A 26,890-nucleotide genomic window follows, 5' to 3' on the forward strand; every position below is an offset into this window, starting at 1 on the left:
CGCACATAGAGAAGTGACACCTATTATTGTACGCCCTGAGAGATCCCTACACTATAGTAATAATGTGAGATGCCGCTGCGCACATAGAGAAGTGACACCTATTATTGTACGCCCTGAGAGATCCCTACACTATAGTAATAATGTGAGATGCCGCTGCGCACATAGAGAAGTGACACCTATTATTGTACGCCCTGAGAGATCCCTACACTATAGTAATAATGTGAGATGCCGCTGTGCACATAGAGAAGTGACACCTATTATTGTACACCCTGAGAGATCCCTACACTATAGTAATAATGTGAGATGTCGCTGCGCACATAGAGAAGTGACACCTATTATTGTACACCCTGAGAGATCCCTACACTATAGTAATAATGTGAGATGCCGCTGCGCACATAGAGAAGTGACACCTATTATTGTACACCCTGAGAGATCCCTACACTATAGTAATAATGTGAGATGCCGCTGCACATAGAGAAGTGACACCTATTACTGTACACCCTGAGAGATCCCTACACAATAGTAATAATGTGAGATGCCGCTGCGCACATAGAGAAGTGACACCTATTATTGTACGCCCTGAGAGATCCCTACACTATAGTAATAATGTGAGATGCCGCTGCGCACATAGAGAAGTGACACCTATTATTGTACGCCCTGAGAGATCCCTACACTATAGTAATAATGTGAGATGCCGCTGCGCACATAGAGAAGTGACACCTATTATTGTACGCCCTGAGAGATCCCTACACTATAGTAATAATGTGAGATGCCGCTGGGCACATAGAGAAGTGACACCTATTACTGTACATCCTGAGAGATCCCTACACTATAGTAATAATGTGAGATGCCGCTGCGCACATAGAGAAGTGACACCTATTACTGTACACCCTGAGAGATCCCTACACTATAGTAATAATGTGAGATGCCGCTGCGCACATAGAGAAGTGACACCTATTATTGTACACCCTGAGAGATCCCTACACTATAGTAATAATGTGAGATGCCGCTGCGCACATAGAGAAGTGACACCTATTATTGTACACCCTGAGAGATCCCTACACTATAGTAATAATGTGAGATGTCGCTGCGCACACAGAGAAGTGACACCTATTATTGTACACCCTGAGAGATCCCTACACTATAGTAATAATGTGAGATGCCGCTGCACATAGAGAAGTGACACCTATTACTGTACACCCTGACAGATCCCTACACTATAGTAATAATGTGAGATGCCGCTGCGCACATAGAGAAGTGACACCTATTACTGTACACCCTGAGAGATCCCTACACTATAGTAATAATGTGAGATGCCGCTGCGCATATAGAGAAGTGACACATATTATTGTACACCCTGAGAGATCCCTACACTATAGTAATAATGTGAGATGCCGCGCACATAGAGAAGTGACACCTATTATTGTACACCCTGAGAGATCCCTACACTATAGTAATAATGTGAGATGCCGCTGCACACATAGAGAAGTGACACCTATTATTGTACACCCTGAGAGATCCCTACACTATAGTAACAATGTGAGATGCCGCTGTGCACATAGAGAAGTGACACCTATTATTGTACACCCTGAGAGATCCCTACACTATAGTAATAATGTGAGATGCCGCTGTGCACATAGAGAAGTGACACCTATTATTGTACACCCTGAGAGATCCCTACACTATAGTAATAATGTGAGATGCCGCTGTGCACATAGAGAAGTGACACCTATTACTGTACACCCTGAGAGATCCCTACACTATAGTAATAATGTGAGATGCCGCTGTGCACATAGAGAAGTGACACCTATTACTGTACACCCTGAGAGATCCCTACACTATAGTAATAATGTGAGATGCCGCTGCACATAGAGAAGTGACACCTATTATTGTACACCCTGAGAGATCCCTACACTATAGTAATAATGTGAGATGCCGCTGCGCACACAGAGAAGTGACACCTATTATTGTACACCCTGAGAGATCCCTACACTATAGTAATAATGTGAGATGCCGCTGCACACAGAGAGAAGTGACACCTATTACTGTACACCCTGAGAGATCCCTACACTATAGTAATAATGTGAGATGCCGCTGCGCACACAGAGAAGTGACACCTATTATTGTACACCCTGAGAGATCCCTACACTATAGTAATAATGTGAGATGCCGCTGCACACAGAGAGAAGTGACACCTATTACTGTACACCCTGAGAGATCCCTACACTATAGTAATAATGTGAGATGCCGCTGTGCACATAGAGAAGTGACACCTATTATTGTACACCCTGAGAGATCCTTACACTATAGTAATAATGTGAGATGCCGCTGCGCACATAGAGAAGTGGCACCTATTATTGTACACCCTGAGAGATCCCTACACTATAGTAATAATGTGAGATGCCGCTGCGCACGTAGAGAAGTGACACCTATTACTGTACATCCTGAGAGATCCCTACACTATAGTAATAATGTGAGATGCCGCTGCGCACGTAGAGAAGTGACACCTATTATTGTACACCCTGAGAGATCCCTACACTATAGTAATAATGTGAGATGCCGCTGCACACACAGAGAAGTGACACCTATTACTGTACACCCTGAGAGATCCCTACACTATAGTAATAATGTGAGATGCCGCTGCACATAGAGAAGTGACACCTATTACTTTACACCCTGACAGATCCCTACACTATAGTAATAATGTGAGATGCCGCTGTGCACATAGAGAAGTGACACCTATTACTGTACACCCTGAGAGATCCCTACACTATAGTAATAATGTGAGATGCCGCTGCGCACATAGAGAAGTGACACCTATTACTGTACACCCTGAGAGATCCCTACACTATAGTAATAATGTGAGATGCCGCTGCACACATAGAGAAGTGACACCTATTATTGTACACCCTGAGAGATCCCTACACTATAACAATAATGTGAGATGCCGCTGCGCATATAGAGAAGTGACACCTATTACTGTACATCCTGAGAGATCCCTACACTATAGTAATAATGTGAGATGCCGCTGCGCATATAGAGAAGTGACACCTATTACTGTACATCCTGAGAGATCCCTACACTATAGTAATAATGTGAGATGCCACTGCGCACATAGAGAAGTGACACCTATTATAGTACACCCTGAGAGATCCCTACACTATAGTAATAATGTGAGATGCCGCTGCGCACACAGAGAAGTGACACCTATTATTGTACACCCTGAGAGATCCCTACACTATAGTAATAATGTGAGATGTCGCTGCGCACACAGAGAAGTGACACCTATTATTGTACACCCTGAGAGATCCCTACACTATAGTAATAATGTGAGATGCCGCTGCACATAGAGAAGTGACACCTATTACTTTACACCCTGACAGATCCCTACACTATAGTAATAATGTGAGATGCCGCTGTGCACATAGAGAAGTGACACCTATTACTGTACACCCTGAGAGATCCCTACACTATAGTAATAATGTGAGATGCCGCTGCGCATATAGAGAAGTGACACCTATTATTGTACACCCTGAGAGATCCCTACACTATAGTAATAATGTGAGATGCCGCTGTGCACATAGAGAAGTGACACCTATTATTGTACACCCTGAGAGATCCCTACACTATAGTAACAATGTGAGATGCCGCTGTGCACATAGAGAAGTGACACCTATTATTGTACACCCTGAGAGATCCCTACACTATAGTAATAATGTGAGATGCCGCTGTGCACATAGAGAAGTGACACCTATTACTTTACACCCTGACAGATCCCTACACTATAGTAATAATGTGAGATGCCGCTGCGCACACAGAGAAGTGACACCTATTATTGTACACCCTGAGAGATCCCTACACTATAGTAATAATGTGAGATGCCGCTGTGCACATAGAGAAGTGACACCTATTGTACACCCTGAGAGATCCTTACACTATAGTAAAAATGTGAGATGCCGCTGCACACATAGAGAAGTGGCACCTATTATTGTACACCCTGAGAGATCCCTACACTATAGTAATAATGTGAGATGCCGCTGTGCACATAGAGAAGTGACACCTATTACTGTACACCCTGAGAGATCCCTACACTATAGTAATAATGTGAGATGCCGCTGCACACATAGAGAAGTGACACCTATTATTGTACACCCTGAGAGATCCCTACACTATAGTAATAATGTGAGATGCCGCTGCGCACATAGAAGTGACACCTATTATTGTACACCCTGAGAGATCCTTACACTATAGTAATAATGTGAGATGCCGCTGCGCACATAGAGAAGTAACACCTATTACTGTACACCCTGAGAGATCCCTACACTATAGTAATAATGTGAGATGCCGCTGTGCACAGAGAAGTGACACCTATTATTGTACACCCTGAGAGATCCCTACACTATAGTAATAATGTGAGATGCCGCTGTGCACATAGAGAAGTAACACCTATTATTGTACACCCTGAGAGATCCTTACACTATAGTAATAATGTGAGATGCCGCTGCGCACACAGAGAAGTGACACCTATTATTGTACACCCTGAGAGATCCCTACACTATAGTAATAATGTGAGATGCCGCTGCGCACACAGAGAAGTGACACCTATTATTGTACACCCTGAGAGATCCCTACACTATAGTAATAATGTGAGATGCCGCTGCGCACATAGAGAAGTGACACCTATTATTGTACACCCTGAGAGATCCCTACACTATAGTAATAATGTGAGATGCCGCTGCGCACATAGAGAAGTGACACCTATTATTGTACACCCTGAGAGATCCCTACACTATAGTAATAATGTGAGATGCCGCTGCGCACACAGAGAAGTGACACCTATTACTGTACACCCTGAGAGATCCCTACACTATAGTAATAATGTGAGATGCCGCTGTGCACATAGAGAAGTGACACCTATTATTGTACACCCTGAGAGATCCCTACACTATAGTAATAATGTGAGATGCCGCTGCGCACATAGAGAAGTGACACCTATTATTGTACACCCTGAGAGATCCCTACACTATAGTAATAATGTGAGATGCCGCTGCGCACACAGAGAAGTGACACCTATTATTGTACACCCTGAGAGATCCCTACACTATAGTAATAATGTGAGATGCCGCTGCACACAGAGAGAAGTGACACCTATTACTGTACACCCTGAGAGATCCCTACACTATAGTAATAATGTGAGATGCCGCTGCGCACATAGAGAAGTGACACCTATTATTGTACACCCTGAGAGATCCCTACACTATAGTAATAATGTGAGAAGCCGCTGCGCACATAGAGAAGTGACACCTATTATTGTACACCCTGAGAGATCCCTACACTATAGTAATAATGTGAGATGTCGCTGCGCACACAGAGAAGTGACACCTATTACTGTACACCCTGAGAGATCCCTACACTATAGTAATAATGTGAGATGCCGCTGTGCACAGAGAAGTGACACCTATTATTGTACACCCTGAGAGATCCCTACACTATAGTAATAATGTGAGATGCCGAGCACATAGAGAAGTGACACCTATTATTGTACACCCTGAGAGATCCCTACACTATAGTAATAATGTGAGATGCCGCTGCGCACATAGAAGTGACACCTATTATTGTACACCCTGAGAGATCCTTACACTATAGTAATAATGTGAGATGCCGCTGCGCACATAGAGAAGTGACACCTATTATTGTACACCCTGAGAGATCCCTACACTATAGTAATAATGTGAGATGCCGCTGCGCACATAGAAGTGACACCTATTACTGTACACCCTGAGAGATCCCTACACTATAGTAATAATGTGAGATGCCGCTGTGCACATAGAGAAGTGACACCTATTATTGTACACCCTGAGAGATCCCTACACTATAGTAATAATGTGAGATGCCGCTGTGCACATAGAGAAGTGACACCTATTATTGTACACCCTGAGAGATCCCTACACTATAGTAATAATGTGAGATGTCGCTGCGCACATAGAGAAGTGACACCTATTATTGTACACCCTGAGAGATCCCTACACTATAGTAATAATGTGAGATGCCGCTGTGCATATAGAGAAGTGACACCTATTACTGTACACCCTGAGAGATCCCTACACTATAGTAATAATGTGAGATGCCGCTGCACATAGAGAAGTGACACCTATTATTGTACACCCTGAGAGATCCCTACACTATAGTAATAATGTGAGATGCCGCTGCGCACGTAGAGAAGTGACACCTATTATTGTACACCCTGAGAGATCCCTACACTATAGTAATAATGTGAGATGCCGCTGCGCACGTAGAGAAGTGACACCTATTATTGTACACCCTGAGAGATCCCTACACTATAGTAATAATGTGAGATGCCGCTGCGCACATAGAGAAGTGACACCTATTACTGTACACCCTGAGAGATCCCTACACTATAGTAATAATGTGAGATGCCGCTGCGCACATAGAGAAGTGACACCTATTACTGTACACCCTGAGAGATCCCTACACTATAGTAATAATGTGAGATGCCGCTGCGCACATAGAGAAGTGACACCTATTATTGTACACCCTGAGAGATCCCTACACTATAGTAATAATGTGAGATGCCGCTGCGCACATAGAGAAGTGACACCTATTATTGTACACCCTGAGAGATCCCTACACTATAGTAATAATGTGAGATGCCGCTGTGCACATAGAGAAGTGACACCTATTATTGTACACCCTGAGAGATCCCTACACTATAGTAATAATGTGAGATGCCGCTGTGCACATAGAGAAGTGACACCTATTATTGTACACCCTGAGAGATCCCTACACTATAGTAATAATGTGAGATGCCGCTGCGCACATAGAGAAGTGACACCTATTATTGTACACCCTGAGAGATCCCTACACTATAGTAATAATGTGAGATGCCGCTGCGCACACAGAGAAGTGACACCTATTATTGTACACCCTGAGAGATCCCTACACTATAGTAATAATGTGAGATGCCGCTGCGCACATAGAGAAGTGACACCTATTATTGTACACCCTGAGAGATCCCTACACTATAGTAATAATGTGAGATGCCGCTGCACACAGAGAGAAGTGACACCTATTACTGTACACCCTGAGAGATCCCTACACTATAGTAATAATGTGAGATGCCGCTGCGCACATAGAGAAGTGACACCTATTATTGTACACCCTGAGAGATCCCTACACTATAGTAATAATGTGAGATGCCGCTGCACACATAGAGAAGTGACACCTATTACTGTACACCCTGAGAGATCCCTACACTATAGTAATAATGTGAGATGCCGCTGCGCACATAGAGAAGTGACACCTATTATTGTACACCCTGAGAGATCCCTACACTATAGTAATAATGTGAGATGCCGAGCACATAGAGAAGTGACACCTATTACTGTACATCCTGAGAGATCCCTACACTATAGTAATAATGTGAGATGCCGCTGCACACAGAGAGAAGTGACACCTATTATTGTACGCCCTGAGAGATCCCTACACTATAGTAATAATGTGAGATGCCGCTGCGCACATAGAGAAGTGACACCTATTATTGTACACCCTGAGAGATCCCTACACTATAGTAATAATGTGAGATGCCGAGCACATAGAGAAGTGACACCTATTATTGTACACCCTGAGAGATCCCTACACTATAGTAATAATGTGAGATGCCGCTGCGCACATAGAGAAGTGACACCTATTATTGTACACCCTGAGAGATCCCTACACTATAGTAATAATGTGAGATGCCGCTGCGCACATAGAGAAGTGACACCTATTATTGTACACCCTGAGAGATCCCTACACTATAGTAATAATGTGAGATGCCGCTGCGCACATAGAGAAGTGACACCTATTACTGTACACCCTGAGAGATCCCTACACTATAGTAATAATGTGAGATGCCGCTGCGCATATAGAGAAGTGACACCTATTATTGTACACCCTGAGAGATCCCTACACTATAGTAATAATGTGAGATGCCGCTGTGCACATAGAGAAGTGACACCTATTATTGTACACCCTGAGAGATCCCTACACTATAGTAATAATGTGAGATGCCGCTGTGCACATAGATAAGTGACACCTATTATTGTACACCCTGAGAGATCCCTACACTATAGTAATGTGAGATGCCGCTGCACACATAGAGAAGTGACACCTATTATTGTACACCCTGAGAGATCCCTACACTATAGTAATGTGAGATGCCGCTGCACACATAGAGAAGTGACACCTATTATTGTACACCCTGAGAGATCCCTACACTATAGTAATAATGTGAGATGCCGCTGCGCACACAGAGAAGTGACACCTATTATTGTACACCCTGAGAGATCCCTACACTATAGTAATAATGTGAGATGCCGCTGCGCACACAGAGAAGTGACACCTATTATTGTACACCCTGAGAGATCCCTACACTATAGTAATAATGTGAGATGCCGCTGCGCACACAGAGAAGTGACACCTATTACTGTACACCCTGAGAGATCCCTACACTATAACAATAATGTGAGATGCCGCTGCGCACATAGAGAAGTGACACCTATTACTGTACACCCTGAGAGATCCTTACACTATAGTAATAATGTGAGATGCCGCTGCACACATAGAGAAGTGACACCTATTATTGTACACCCTGAGAGATCCTTACACTATAACAATAATGTGAGATGCCGCTGCGCACACAGAGAAGTGACACCTATTATTGTACACCCTGAGAGATCCCTACACTATAGTAACAATGTGAGATGCCGCTGTGCACATAGAGAAGTGACACCTATTGTACACCCTGAGAGATCCTTACACTATAGTAATAATGTGAGATGCCGCTGCGCACATAGAGAAGTGACACCTATTATTGTACACCCTGAGAGATCCCTACACTATAGTAATAATGTGAGATGCCGCGCACATAGAGAAGTGACACCTATTATTGTACACCCTGAGAGATCCCTACACTATAGTAATAATGTGAGATGCCGCTGCGCACACAGAGAAGTGACACCTATTATTGTACACCCTGAGAGATCCTTACACTATAGTAATAATGTGAGATGCCGCTGCGCACATAGAGAAGTGACACCTATTATTGTACACCCTGAGAGATCCCTACACTATAGTAATAATGTGAGATGCCGCTGCGCACATAGAGAAGTGACACCTATTATTGTACACCCTGAGAGATCCCTACACTATAGTAATAATGTGAGATGCCGCTGCACACATAGAGAAGTGGCACCTATTACTGTACACCCTGAGAGATCCCTACACTATAGTAATAATGTGAGATGCCGCTGCGCACATAGAAGTGACACCTATTATTGTACACCCTGAGAGATCCCAACACTATAGTAATAATGTGAGATGCCGCTGCGCATATAGAGAAGTGACACCTATTACTGTACACCCTGAGAGATCCTTACACTATAGTAATAATGTGAGATGCCGCTGCGCACATAGAGAAGTGACACCTATTATTGTACACCCTGAGAGATCCCTACACTATAGTAATAATGTGAGATGCCGCTGCGCACATAGAGAAGTGACACCTATTATTGTACACCCTGAGAGATCCTTACACTATAGTAATAATGTGAGATGCCGCTGCGCACATAGAGAAGTGACACCTATTATTGTACACCCTGAGAGATCCCTACACTATAATAATAATGTGAGATGCCGCTGCGCACATAGAGAAGTGACACCTATTACTGTACACCCTGAGAGATCCCTACACTATAGTAATAATGTGAGATGCCGCTGCGCATATAGAGAAGTGACACCTATTATTGTACACCCTGAGAGATCCCTACACTATAGTAATAATGTGAGATGCCGCTGTGCATAGAGAAGTGACACCTATTATTGTACGCCCTGAGAGATCCCTACACTATAGTAATAATGTGAGATGCCGCTGCACACATAGAGAAGTGACACCTATTATTGTATGCCCTGAGAGATCCCTACACTATAGTAATAATGTGAGATGCCGCTGCGCACATAGAGAAGTGACACCTATTATTGTACACCCTGAGAGATCCCTACACTATAGTAATAATGTGAGATGCCGCTGCGCACATAGAAGTGACACCTATTACTGTACACCCTGAGAGATCCCTACACTATAGTAATAATGTGAGATGCCGCTGTGCACATAGAGAAGTGACACCTATTATTGTACACCCTGAGAGATCCCTACACTATAGCAAATACCCTACATGTTGCTGCTGCTGCTGTTGTGAACTTCACTATAACAAAAAGACAGACAGACAGTAATGAGCATTTGTTGTTACTTTAAAGTAAAGTTTAACGTAATCTACACTTTTATTCTTAAAGGGATAGTGTACTCATAAATCACTTTTAGTTGGACACAATAAAAAATATAAATAAATAAACATACACTGTGAAGGCTTTTTCCCTAACATCAATAGAGTTGTGAGACTATTCCCTGTCGGCCATTGGGTATTAATATAGCAGTATTAGCTGTGAACATCCTGCTAGTTTTTATTACACATTTTACTACTTTTCTTTTCCAGCAAAAAAATATTTTAATTTATTGAAATTTATACAAAAAACATTTTTACTTCCTGTTCATGCATATGTATGAAAGAAAATGGTTAGGGCACAATACCCCTTTATATCTTGTTTTTGACCATACGTGCTAATCTGATGATAATCCTGTGCTAGTATGTCTCACATGGCTACATAGGTCCAGTGCACATATATATCCCTCAGCAAGCGGCCTTTAACCTCCAACAACTACACACATAGCTGCACAAATGTATCAACACTTGTTTAAAATGAAGAAGATATATATTTAGTACCTTCTGTTACCAAAGCCCATACCGAGCCTCTCAGCGTCGGCTTTCTTCTTAGCAGGCATATTCCTCATTTTATCATCATCCTTTTGCTTCTGTATTTCCAGTTGCTGATAAGCCAGGCGCAAAGAAGTTACCCTGAAGCAAAAGTACAAGGTTTAGTTACATGTGAATAACAACGCTAATCTATCTCAAAGGCACCTACTGTATATCACAATGTTATGTGAGAATATAAAGCAGCACCTACTGTATATCACAATGTTATGTGAGAATATAAAGCAGCGCCTACTGTATATCACAATGTTATGTGAGAATATAAAGCAGCGCCTACTGTATATCACATTGTTATGTGAGAATATAAAGCAGCACTTACTGTATATCACAATGTTATGTGAGAATATAAAGCAGCGCCTACTGTATATCACATTGTTATGTGAGAATATAAAGCGGCACCTACTGTATATCACAATGTTATGTGAGAATATAAAGCAGCACCTACTGTTTATCACATTGTTATGTGAGACTGTAAAGCAGCACCTACTGTATATCACATTGTTATGTGAGAATGTAAAGCAGCACCTACTATATATCACATTGTTATGTGAGAATATAAAGCAGCACCTACTGTATATCACATTGTTATGTGAGAATGTAAAGCAGCACCTACTGTATATCACAATGTTATGTGAGAATATAAAGCAGCACCTACTGTATATCACAATGTTATGTGAGAATATAAAGCAGCACCTACTGTATATCACATTGTTATGCGAGAATGTAAAGCAGCACCTACTATATATCACATTGTTATGTGAGAATGTAAAGCAGCACCTACTATATATCACATTGTTATGTGAGAATATAAAGCGGCACCTACTGTATATCACAATGTTATGTGAGAATATAAAGCACCACCTACTGTATATCACATTGTTATGTGAGAATATAAAGCAGCACCTACTGTATATCACATTGTTATGCGAGAATATAAAGCAGCACCTACTGTATATCACATTGTTATGTGAGAATATAAAGCAGCACCTACTGTATATCACATTGTTATGTGAGAATATAAAGCAGCACCTACTGTATATCACATTGTTATGTGAGAATATAAAGCAGCACCTACTGTATATCACATTGTTATGTGAGAATGTAAAGCAGCACCTACTATATATCACGTTGTTATGTGAGAATATAAAGCAGCACCTACTGTATATCACATTGTTATGTGAGAATATAAAGCAGCACCTACTGTATATCACAATGTTATGTGAGAATATAAAGCACCACCTACTGTATATCACAATGTTATGTGAGAATATAAAGCACCACCTACTGTATATCACAATGTTATGTGAGAATGTAAAGCACCACCTACTGTATATCACATTGTTATGTGAGAATATAAAGCACCACCTATTGTATATCACATTGTTATGTGAGAATATAAAGCAGCACCTACTGTATATCACAATGTTATGTGAGAATATAAAGCAGCACCTACTGTATATCACAATGTTATGTAAGAATATAAAGCACCACCTACTGTATATCACAATGTTATGTGAGAATGTAAAGCACCACCTACTGTATATCACATTGTTATGTGAGAATATAAAGCACCACCTATTGTATATCACATTGTTATGTGAGAATATAAAGCAGCACCTACTGTATATCACATTGTTATGTGAGAATATAAAGCAGCAACTACTGTATATCACATTGTTATGTGAGAATATAAAGCAGCACCTACTGTATATCACATTGTTATGTGAGAATGTAAAGCAGCACCTACTGTATATCATAATGTTATGTGAGAATGTAAAGCAGCACCTACTGTATATCACAATGTTATGTGAGAATATAAAGCAGCACCTACTGTTTATCACATTGTTATGTGAGAATATAAAGCAGCACCTACTGTATATCACATTGTTATGTGAGACTGTAAAGCAGCACCTACTGTATATCACATTGTTATGTGAGACTGTAAAGCAGCACCTACTGTATATCACAATGCTATGTGAGAATGTAAAGCAGCACCTACTGTATATCACAATGTTATGTGAGAATATAAAGCAGCACCTACTGTATATCACAATGCTATGTGAGAATGTAAAGCAGCACCTACTGTATATCACAATTTTATGTGAGAATATAAAGCAGCACCTACTGTATATCACAATGCTATGTGAGAATGTAAAGCAGCACCTACTGTATATCACAATGTTATGTGAGAATATAAAGCAGCACCTACTGTATATCACATTGTTATGTGAGAATATAAAGCAGCACCTACTGTATATCACATTGTTATGTGAGAATATAAAGCAGCACCTACTGTATATCACATTGTTATGTGAGAATATAAAGCAGCACCTACTGTATATCACATTGTTATGTGAGAATATAAAGCAGCACCTACTGTATATCACATTGTTATGTGAGAATATAAAGCAGCACCTACTGTATATCACATTGTTATGTGAGAATATAAAGCAGCACCTACTGTATATCACATTGTTATGTGAGAATGTAAAGCAGCACCTACTATATATCACGTTGTTATGTGAGAATATAAAGCAGCACCTACTGTATATCACATTGTTATGTGAGAATATAAAGCAGCACCTACTGTATATCACAATGTTATGTGAGAATATAAAGCACCACCTACTGTATATCACAATGTTATGTGAGAATATAAAGCACCACCTACTGTATATCACAATGTTATGTGAGAATATAAAGCACCACCTACTGTATATCACAATGTTATGTGAGACTATAAAGCACCACCTACTGTATATCACAATGTTATGTGAGAATGTAAAGCACCACCTACTGTATATCACATTGTTATGTGAGAATATAAAGCACCACCTATTGTATATCACATTGTTATGTGAGAATATAAAGCACCACCTACTGTATATCACAATGTTATGTGAGAATATAAAGCAGCACCTACTGTATATCACAATGCTATGTGAGAATATAAAGCAGCACCTACTGTATATCACATTGTTATGTGAGAATGTAAAGCACCACCTACTGTATATCACAATGTTATGTGAGAATATAAAGCACCACCTACTGTATATCACAATGTTATGTGAGAATGTAAAGCACCACCTACTGTATATCACATTGTTATGTGAGAATATAAAGCACCACCTATTGTATATCACATTGTTATGTGAGAATGTAAAGCAGCACCTACTGTATATCACATTGTTATGTGAGAATATAAAGCAGCACCTACTGTATATCACATTGTTATGTGAGAATATAAAGCAGCACCTACTGTATATCACGTTGTTATGTGAGAATATAAAGCAGCACCTACTGAATATCACATTGTTATGTGAGAATATAAAGCAGCACCTACTGTATATCACAATGTTATGTGAGACTGTAAAGCAGCACCTACTGTATATCACAATGTTATGTGAGAATATAAAGCAGCACCTACTGTATATCACAATGTTATGTGAGAATATAAAGCAGCACCTACTGTATATCACATTGTTATGTGAGAATGTAAAGCAGCACCTACTGTTTATCACATTGTTATGTGAGAATATAAAGCAGCACCTACTGTATATCACAATGTTATGTGAGAATGTAAAGCAGCACCTACTGTATATCACAATGTTATGTGAGAATATAAAGCAGCACCTACTGTATATCACAATGTTATGTGAGAATATAAAGCAGCACCTACTGTATATCACAATGTTATGTGAGAATGTAAAGCAGCACCTACTGTATATCACAATGTTATGTAAGAATGTAAAGCACAACCTACTGTATATCACAATGTTATGTGAGAATGTAAAGCAGCACCTACTGTAAATCACATTGTTATGTGAGAATATAAAGCACCACCTACTGTATATAACAATGTTATGTGAGAATATAAAGCACCACCTACTGTATATCACAATGTTATGTGAGAATATAAAGCACCACCTACTGTATATAACAATGTTATGTGAGAATATAAAGCACCACCTACTGTATATAACATTGTTATGTGAGAATATAAAGCACCACCTACTGTATATCACGTTGTTATGTGAGAATATAAAGCACATCCTACTGTATATAACAATGTTATGTGAGAATATAAAGCACCACCTACTGTATATAACATTGTTGTGAGAATATAAAGCACCACCTACTGTATATAACAATGTTATGTGAGAATATAAAGCACCACCTACTGTATATAACATTGTTATGTGAGAATATAAAGCAGCACCTACTGTATATCACAATGTTATGTGAGAATATAAAGCACCACCTACTGTATATCACAATGTTATGTGAGAATATAAAGCAGCACCTACTGTATATCACAATGTTATGTGAGAATATAAAGCACCACCTACTGTATATCACATTGTTATGTGAGACTATAAAGCAGCACCTACTGTATATCACAATGTTATGTGAGAATATAAAGCAGCACCTACTGTATATCACAATGTTATGTGAGAATATAAAGCAGCACCTACTGTATATCACATTGTTATGTGAGAATGTAAAGCAGCACCTACTGTATATCACAATGTTATGTGAGAATGTAAAGCAGCACCTACTGTATATCACATTGTTATGTGAGAATGTAAAGCAGCACCTACTGTATATCACAATGTTATGTGAGAATGTAAAGCAGCACCTACTGTATATCACAATGCTATGTGAGACTGTAAAGCAGCACCTACTGTATATCACATTGTTATGTGAGAATATAAAGCAGCACCTACTGTATATCACAATGTTATGTGAGAATATAAAGCAGCACCTACTGTATATCACATTGTTATGTGAGAATGTAAAGCAGCACCTACTGTATATCACAATGTTATGTGAGAATGTAAAGCAGCACCTACTGTATATCACATTGTTATGTGAGAATGTAAAGCAGCACCTACTGTATATCACAATGTTATGTGAGAATGTAAAGCAGCACCTACTGTATATCACAATGCTATGTGAGACTGTAAAGCAGCACCTACTGTATATCACATTGTTATGTGAGAATATAAAGCAGCACCTACTGTATATCACAATGTTATGTGAGAATATAAAGCAGCACCTACTGTATATCACATTGTTATGTGAGACTATAAAGCACCACCTACTGTATATCACATTGTTATGTGAGACTATAAAGCACCACCTACTGTATATCACAATGTTATGTGAGAATATAAAGCACCACCTACTGTATATAACATTGTTATGTGAGAATATAAAGCACCACCTACTGTATATAACAATGTTATGTGAGAATATAAAGCACCACCTACTGTATATAACATTGTTATGTGAGAATATAAAGCAGCACCTACTGTATATCACAATGTTATGTGAGAATATAAAGCACCACCTACTGTATATCACAATGTTATGTGAGAATATAAAGCAGCACCTACTGTATATCACAATGTTATGTGAGAATATAAAGCACCACCTACTGTATATCACATTGTTATGTGAGACTATAAAGCAGCACCTACTGTATATCACAATGTTATGTGAGAATATAAAGCAGCACCTACTGTATATCACAATGTTATGTGAGAATATAAAGCAGCACCTACTGTATATCACAATGTTATGTGAGAATGTAAAGCAGCACCTACTGTATATCACATTGTTATGTGAGAATGTAAAGCAGCACCTACTGTATATCACAATGTTATGTGAGAATGTAAAGCAGCACCTACTGTATATCACAATGCTATGTGAGACTGTAAAGCAGCACCTACTGTATATCACATTGTTATGTGAGAATATAAAGCAGCACCTACTGTATATCACAATGTTATGTGAGAATATAAAGCAGCACCTACTGTATATCACATTGTTATGTGAGAATGTAAAGCAGCACCTACTGTATATCACAATGTTATGTGAGAATGTAAAGCAGCACCTACTGTATATCACATTGTTATGTGAGAATGTAAAGCAGCACCTACTGTATATCACAATGTTATGTGAGAATGTAAAGCAGCACCTACTGTATATCACAATGCTATGTGAGACTGTAAAGCAGCACCTACTGTATATCACATTGTTATGTGAGAATATAAAGCAGCACCTACTGTATATCACAATGTTATGTGAGAATATAAAGCACCACCTACTGTATATAACAATGTTATGTGAGAATGTAAAGCAGCACCTACTGTATATCACATTGTTATGTGAGACTATAAAGCACCACCTACTGTATATCACAATGTTATGTGAGAATATAAAGCACCACCTACTGTATATCACATTGTTATGTGAGAATGTAAAGCAGCACCTACTGTATATCACATTGTTATGTGAGAATATAAAGCAGCACCTACTGTATATCACATTGTTATGTGAGAATATAAAGCAGCACCTACTGTATATCACGTTGTTATGTGAGAATATAAAGCAGCACCTACTGTATATCACATTGTTATGTGAGAATATAAAGCAGCACCTACTGTATATCACAATGTTATGTGAGACTGTAAAGCAGCACCTACTGTATATCACAATGTTATGTGAGAATATAAAGCAGCACCTACTGTATATCACAATGTTATGTGAGAATATAAAGCAGCACCTACTGTATATCACATTGTTATGTGAGAATGTAAAGCAGCACCTACTGTTTATCACAATGTTATATGAGAATGTAAAGCAGCACCTACTGTATATCACATTGTTATGTGAGAATGTAAAGCAGGACATACTGTATATCACAATGTTATGCGAGAATGTAAAGCAGGACATACTGTATATCACAATGTTATGCGAGAATGTAAAGCAGCACCTACTATATATCACATTGTTATGTGAGAATGTAAAGCAGCACCTACTATATATCACATTGTTATGTGAGAATATAAAGCGGCACCTACTGTATATCACAATGTTATGTGAGAATATAAAGCACCACCTACTGTATATCACATTGTTATGTGAGAATATAAAGCAGCACCTACTGTATATCACATTGTTATGTGAGAATATAAAGCAGCACCTACTGTATATCACATTGTTATGTGAGAATATAAAGCAGCACCTACTGTATATCACATTGTTATGTGAGAATATAAAGCAGCACCTACTGTATATCACATTGTTATGTGAGAATATAAAGCAGCACCTACTGTATATCACATTGTTATGTGAGAATGTAAAGCAGCACCTACTATATATCACGTTGTTATGTGAGAATATAAAGCAGCACCTACTGTATATCACATTGTTATGTGAGAATATAAAGCAGCACCTACTGTATATCACATTGTTATGTGAGAATATAAAGCACCACCTACTGTATATCACAATGTTATGTGAGAATATAAAGCACCACCTACTGTATATCACAATGTTATGTGAGAATATAAAGCACCACCTACTGTATATCACAATGTTATGTGAGAATATAAAGCACCACCTACTGTATATCACAATGTTATGTGAGACTATAAAGCACCACCTACTGTATATCACAATGCTATGTGAGAATATAAAGCAGCACCTACTGTATATCACATTGTTATGTGAGAATGTAAAGCACCACCTACTGTATATCACAATGTTATGTGAGAATATAAAGCAGCACCTACTGTATATCACAATGTTATGTGAGAATGTAAAGCACCACCTACTGTATATCACATTGTTATGTGAGAATATAAAGCACCACCTATTGTATATCACATTGTTATGTGAGAATATAAAGCAGCACCTACTGTATATCACAATGTTATGTGAGAATATAAAGCAGCACCTACTGTATATCACAATGTTATGTAAGAATATAAAGCACCACCTACTGTATATCACAATGTTATGTGAGAATGTAAAGCACCACCTACTGTATATCACATTGTTATGTGAGAATATAAAGCACCACCTATTGTATATCACATTGTTATGTGAGAATATAAAGCAGCACCTACTGTATATCACATTGTTATGTGAGAATATAAAGCAGCACCTACTGTATATCACATTATGTGAGAATATAAAGCAGCACCTACTGTATATCACATTGTTATGTGAGAATGTAAAGCAGCACCTACTGTATATCACAATGTTATGTGAGAATGTAAAGCAGCACCTACTGTATATCACAATGTTATGTGAGAATATAAAGCAGCACCTACTGTTTATCACATTGTTAAGTGAGAATATAAAGCAGCACCTACTGTATATCACATTGTTATGTGAGACTGTAAAGCAGCACCTACTGTATATCACATTGTTATGTGAGAATGTAAAGCAGCACCTACTGTATATCACAATGCTATGTGAGAATGTAAAGCAGCACCTACTGTATATCACAATGTTATGTGAGAATATAAAGCAGCACCTACTGTATATCACAATGCTATGTGAGAATGTAAAGCAGCACCTACTGTATATCACAATTTTATGTGAGAATATAAAGCAGCACCTACTGTATATCACAATGCTATGTGAGAATGTAAAGCAGCACCTACTGTATATCACAATGTTATGTGAGAATATAAAGCAGCACCTACTGTATATCACATTGTTATGTGAGAATATAAAGCAGCACCTACTGTATATCACATTGTTATGTGAGAATATAAAGCAGCACCTACTGTATATCACATTGTTATGTGAGAATATAAAGCAGCACCTACTGTATATCACATTGTTATGTGAGAATATAAAGCAGCACCTACTGTATATCACATTGTTATGTGAGAATATAAAGCAGCACCTACTGTATATCACATTGTTATGTGAGAATATAAAGCAGCACCTACTGTATATCACATTGTTATGTGAGAATGTAAAGCAGCACCTACTATATATCACGTTGTTATGTGAGAATATAAAGCAGCACCTACTGTATATCATAATGTTATGTGAGAATATAAAGCACCACCTACTGTATATCACAATGTTATGTGAGAATATAAAGCACCACCTACTGTATATCACAATGTTATGTGAGACTATAAAGCAGCACCTACTGTATATCACAATGTTATGTGAGACTATAAAGCAGCACCTACTGTATATCACAATGTTATGTGAGAATGTAAAGCACCACCTACTGTATATCACATTGTTATGTGAGAATATAAAGCACCACCTATTGTATATCACATTGTTATGTGAGAATGTAAAGCACCACCTACTGTATATCACATTGTTATGTGAGAATATAAAGCACCACCTATTGTATATCACATTGTTATGTGAGAATATAAAGCAGCACCTACTGTATATCACAATGTTATGTGAGAATATAAAGCAGCACCTACTGTATATCACAATGTTATGTAAGAATATAAAGCACCACCTACTGTATATCACAATGTTATGTGAGAATGTAAAGCACCACCTATTGTATATCACATTGTTATGTGAGAATATAAAGCAGCACCTACTGTATATCACATTGTTATGTGAGAATATAAAGCAGCACCTACTGTATATCACATTGTTATGTGAGAATATAAAGCAGCACCTACTGTATATCACATTGTTATGTGAGAATATAAAGCAGCACCTACTGTATATCACATTGTTATGTGAGAATGTAAAGCAGCACCTACTGTATATCATAATGTTATGTGAGAATGTAAAGCAGCACCTACTGTATATCACAATGTTATGTGAGAATGTAAAGCAGCACCTACTGTATATCACAATTTTATGTGAGAATATAAAGCAGCACCTACTGTATATCACAATGCTATGTGAGAATGTAAAGCAGCACCTACTGTATATCACAATGTTATGTGAGAATATAAAGCAGCACCTACTGTATATCACATTGTTATGTGAGAATATAAAGCAGCACCTACTGTATATCACATTGTTATGTGAGAATGTAAAGCAGCATCTACTGTATATCATAATGTTATGTGAGAATATAAAGCAGCACCTACTGTATATCACAATGTTATGTGAGAATGTAAAGAAGCACTTACTGTATATCACAATGTTATGTGAGAATGTAAAGCACCACCTACTGTATATCACAATGTTATGTGAGAATATAAAGCAGCACCTACTGTATATCACAATGTTATGTGAGAATATAAAGCAGCACCTACTGTATACCACATTGTTATGTGAGAATGTAAAGCAGCACCTACTGTATATCACATTGTTATGTGAGAATGTAAAGCAGCACCTACCGTATATCACATTGTTATGTGAGAATGTAAAGCAGCACCTACCGTATATCATAATGTTATGTGAGAATGTAAAGCAGCACCTACCGTATATCACATTGTTATGTGAAAATGTAAAGCAGCACCTACTGTATATCACATTGTTATGTGAGAATATAAAGCAGCACCTACTGTATATCACAATGTTATGTGAGAATGTAAAGCAGCACCTACTGTATATCACAATGTTATGTGAGAATATAAAGCAGCACCTACTGTATATCACAATGTTATGTGAGAATATAAAGCAGCACCTACTGTATATCACAATGTTATGTGAGAATATAAAGCAGCACCTACTGTATATCACAATGTTATGTGAGAATATAAAGCAGCACCTACTGTATATCACAATGTTATGTGAGAATATAAAGCAGCACCTACTGTATATCACAATGTTATGTGAGAATATAAAGCAGCACCTACTGTATATCACAATGTTATGTGAGAATATAAAGCAGCACCTACTGTATATCACAATGTTATGTGAGAATATAAAGCAGCACCTACTGTATATCACATTGTTATGTGAGAATGTAAAGCAGGACATACTGTATATCACAATGTTATGTGAGAATATAAAGCAGCACCTACTGTATATCACATTGTTATGTGAGAATGTAAAGCAGCACCTACTGTATATCACAATGTTATGTGAGAATGTAAAGCAGCACCTACTGTATATCACAATGTTATGTGAGAATATAAAGCAGCACCTACTGTATATCACAATGTTATGTGAGAATATAAAGCAGCACCTACTGTATATCACAATGTTATGTGAGAATATAAAGCAGCACCTACTGTATATCACAATGTTATGTGAGAATATAAAGCAGCACCTACTGTATATCACAATGTTATGTGAGAATATAAAGCAGCACCTACTGTATATCACATTGTTATGTGAGAATGTAAAGCAGGACATACTGTATATCACAATGTTATGTGAGAATATAAAGCACCACCTACTGTATATCACATTGTTATGTGAGAATGTAAAGCAGCACCTACTGTATATCACAATGTTATGTGAGAATGTAAAGCAGCACCTACTGTATATCACATTGTTATGTGAGAATGTAAAGCAGCACCTACTGTATATCACATTGTTATGTGAGAATATAAAGCAGCACCTACTGTATATCACAATGTTATGTGAGAATGTAAAGCAGCACCTACTGTATATCACAATGTTATGTGAGAATGTAAAGCAGCACCTACTGTATATCACAATGTTATGTGAGAATGTAAAGCAGCACTTACTGTATATCACAATGTTATGTGAGAATGTAAAGCAGCACCTACTGTATATCACATTGTTATGTGAGACTGTAAAGCAGCACCTACTGTATATCACAATGCTATGTGAGAATATAAAGCACCACCTACTGTATATCACATTGTTATGTGAGAATATAAAGCAGCACCTACTGTATATCACATTGTTATGTGAGACTGTAAAGCAGCACCTACTGTATATCACAATGCTATGTGAGAATATAAAGCACCACCTACTGTATATCACAATGCTATGTGAGAATATAAAGCACCACCTACTGTATATCACATTGTTATGTGAGAATGTAAAGCAGCACCTACTGTATATCACAATGTTATGTGAGAATATAAAGCACCACCTACTGTATATCACATTGTTATGTGAGAATGTAAAGCAGCACCTACTGTATATCACAATGTTATGTGAGAATATAAAGCACCACCTACTGTATATCACAATGTTATGTGAGAATATAAAGCAGCACCTACTGTATATCACAATGTTATGTGAGAATATAAAGCACCACCTACTGTATATCACATTGTTATGTGAGAATGTAAAGCAGCACCTACTGTATATCACAATGTTATGTGAGAATGTAAAGCAGCACCTACTGTATATCACAATGCTATGTGAGAATATAAAGCACCACCTACTGTATATCACATTGTTATGTGAGAATGTAAAGCAGCACCTACTGTATATCACAATGTTATGTGAGAATATAAAGCACCACCTACTGTATATCACATTGTTATGTGAGAATGTAAAGCAGCACCTACTGTATATCACAATGTTATGTGAGAATGTAAAGCAGCACCTACCGTATATCACGTTGTTATGTGAGAATGTAAAGCAGCACCTACTGTATATCACGTTATGATGTGAGAATGTAAAGCAGCACCTACTGTATATCACGTTGTTATGTGAGAATGTAAAGCAGCACCTACTGTATATCACGTTATGATGTGAGAATGTAAAGCAGCACCTACTGTATATCACGTTGTTATGTGAGAATGTAAAGCAGCACCTACCAGTGGCTGCCACCTGTTGGGCTTTATAACGAGCATTAAAATGTGTGTTCTTACTGTAGAGGACAATGCTTTTAGTCTAAACAAATTAAAGAGACATGAAACCCATGATTCAGACAGAGCATACGATTTAAAAAAATAATCCAGTTTACTTCTATTACCAAATTTGCTTCATTCTATTGGTATCCTTGGTGGAAGAAGCGACAATTTACTACTGGGACCAAGGCAAATACATTTTTACTTTACTGTTCATTTAACTTATCAGTAACACGATAAGCAGATTAATTTGTGGCTGATGCTATTTACCTCAGTGTTATTCAATTTAGGCCATGATCTCCTCTATGTTAAAATAGCTTAAAGGGACATGAAACCCAAATATTTTTATTTCATGATTCTGAAAGAACATACAATTTTAAATAACTTTCCAATTTACTTCTATTATTTAATTTGCTTCCTTCTCTTATCCCTTTGCTGAAAGGTTTAACTAGGAAAGCTCAGGAGCAGGAAAGACCTAGGTTCTAGCTGCTGATTGGTGGCTGCATATATAGAGAATATATATATATATATATATATATATATATATATATATATATATATATATATATATATATATATATATATATATATATATATATATATATATATATATTGTCATTAGCTCACCTGTATGTTCAGTTAGAAACCAGTAGTGCATTGCTGCTCCTTCAACAAATGATACTAAAAAAATAAAGCCAATTTGATAATAGAAGTAAACTGGAAAGTTGTTTAAAACTGTATGTTCTACCTAAATCATGAAATAATTTTTTGGGGTTTCATGTCCCTTTAATGCTACTGAGACAAGGCCAGAAACCTCAAAAAATATTTCGTTTAAAACCAGAACAAGAGTATTACAAATGTCCCAAATCACAGATACAAGTTTCCAAAAAGGAAGTAAACCAGTAGTTCAGTTTTTTTTTGCACTGCAACATTGTTAACATTTTTTAAGACCATGTGACATGCGCATTGGGATAGCGTGACTTCAGAGCTCTAGTACACTCGAATAAAGTTGCACAAAATACGTAAAAAATTCATTTAACAGTACAGTTACACTCACAATAACATCCTCAGAGGAGAATGGGCAGACTGTCCGAGATGATAGAAAGGCAACAGTAACTCAAATAACCACTCGTTACAACCAAGGTATGCAGAATACCATCTCTGAACACACAACACGTCGTACCTTGAAGCAGATGGGCTACAGCAGCAGAAGACCACACCGAGTGCCAGTCCTGTCAGCTAAGAACATGAAACTGAGGCTCCAATTCGCACAGACTCATCAAAATTGGACAATAGAAGATTGGAAAAACATTGCCTGGTCTAATGAGTCTCTATTTCAGCTGCAACATTCAAATGGTAGGGTCAGAATTTGGCGTAAATAACACGAAAGCAAGGATCCATCCGGCCTTGTATCAACGGTTCAGGCTGGTGGTAGTGGTGTAATGGTGTGGGAGATATTTTCTTGGTATACTTTGGGCCCCTCACTACCAATTGGGCATTGTTTAAAACCACGGCCTACCTGAGTATTGTTGATGACCATGTCCATCCCTTTATGACTACAGTGTACCCATCTTCTGATGTCTACTTCCAGCAGGATAATGCACCATGTCACAAAGCTCAAATCATCACAAACTGGTTTCTTGAACATGACAATGAGTTCACTGTACTCCAATGGCCTCCACAGTCACCATATTTCAATGCAAAAAAGAACCTTTAGGATGTGGTGGAAGGGAAATTTGCATCATCGGTGTGCAGGCGACAAAACTGAAGCAACTGCGTGATTCTATCATGTCAATATGGACCAAAATCTGAGAAATGTTTCCAACACCTTGTTGAATCTATGCCATGAAGAATTAAGGCAGTTCTGAAGGCAAAAGGGGGTCTAACCCGGTACTAGCATGGTGTACCTAATAAAGTGGCCGGTATGTATGTGTGTGTACATACATATATGTTTTTATCGGTGTATATATGTATTTACAGACATAAATAAAAATATTAACATGACTAGCTAACTTGCTGAAACCTTCACTCATACACTTAGACACATGACCAACAGAAAAGGCAGAGGATTTTTCAGCTACACCCATCCTTTTAACTTTATTCATACAAATTTAAAAATAGCTTCATATTTCTATCCAAAACGCAAGGAACGAGTATACATCTGAAATACAGAGCAGCTATTTAGCAGAAGATCAGCGAGTTTCTCCATTAAAATCTTGATGCTTATACCAGGTTTGTTAATGATGTCTATTCGGTTTGGTAATCACTACAGAGTCAGTTGATTAAGATATAAAAGAGCATGTTATTTTTGCATTAGAGACGTTTCGCTCACTGTAGGCCCTGATTATCTAAAACTCACTGGAGTCATGAAGAAGAAAGACAACCTCCGTCCTGGAATACAGTCAGCTGCTGTCGGTCGGCATCCGAAAAAGGCACAGGCTAGACTATATAGTTAAAATTCCTTTATTAATCCACAGTTAAAAAAAAAAACTTTTGCATACACACCCCTCAATGTACAGAGGCCATCAGTCGCGTTTCGCTCCTTTGATTGGCGCTTTCTTAAAGATGACGTAACATTAGAGGAGTCCTCTTTTATACACTGTTACTCTCCTTCTCCACATAAACATACGGCTCTTAAAGCTACATTGTTGTTAGCGTTCCCACCTCTTTGCGATTGTGCTTAAAGGAACAATGCCTAATGTGTAAGCACTTCAATGCCGTCTCAAAGTGGATAGGATCGCTGACTCAATGTTATTCTATTCATTATTCGCATTTTGCTTGCCAGTGTTTCTTAGGGTACCAACTTTTCTGATAATTTAAATTTTAAAATACAAACATGAATTAAAATTCTTAATAATAATTAAGAAAAAGTTGTTATAAGTTTCAGTCTGTAGTTTGTCAAGCAGTATCATCTTATCTGATTTTTAAGTATCAGTAGCTTACTATTTGACCAGATGATGTTGTTGCTATAATTTGTTGTTAGTTTATTATACTGCTATCAAAAGCCTAGTGCATTCCCTGATATAGGTCAATATCCCATCTTTTATTAAAGCGTTTTGGCTATATTGTGTCCATAAAAAAGATCCACTTGGCTTCTTTGTCTAACAGAAACTTAATCTTAAATTAATCCCCCTCCCCCCATATGGTTTCAATATAAAATCTATTGCCAGAAATTCAAAGGCTTCTTTTTTTCTTCATGTGTGTTAAAGTGTTTACCTATGGGGGTTTGTGGGTGGTCTTGATCTATGGCATTTAGATGTTCCCACATCCTATCTTTAAGAAATCTGCTAGTGTACCCTATGAATTGTTTTTTGCAAACTTTGTAACAGTAGGTTTGTAATATACCTAATAAACTGCAATCTATCCTTTTATTTATTACGTACTGTGTACCTTTCAAATTTGATTGAAAGACATTAGTAACCTTAGCATACTTGCAACTTATACAGGGGTTTCCTCCTAGTAAGCCAATTTTCTTTA

At 38.0% G+C, this 26,890-nt stretch overlaps 1 protein-coding gene across 1 annotated transcript in view; it reads right to left on the reverse strand.

Moving 5' to 3' along the window:
• The window catches only part of ARFGAP3 (ADP ribosylation factor GTPase activating protein 3), a gene marked incomplete in the record, with an annotated part of 126,537 nt that overhangs the window by 41,894 nt on the left and 57,753 nt on the right, over positions 1–26,890 (reverse strand). Inside the window, 1 exon segment of the mRNA XM_053719099.1 lies at positions 10,839–10,970. Coding sequence (XP_053575074.1) covers positions 10,839–10,970 — 132 coding nt within the window.

This window comes from Bombina bombina, chromosome 6, assembly GCF_027579735.1.
Source record: "Bombina bombina isolate aBomBom1 chromosome 6, aBomBom1.pri, whole genome shotgun sequence".
In the NCBI taxonomy this organism is placed as follows: Eukaryota; Metazoa; Chordata; class Amphibia; order Anura; family Bombinatoridae; genus Bombina; species Bombina bombina.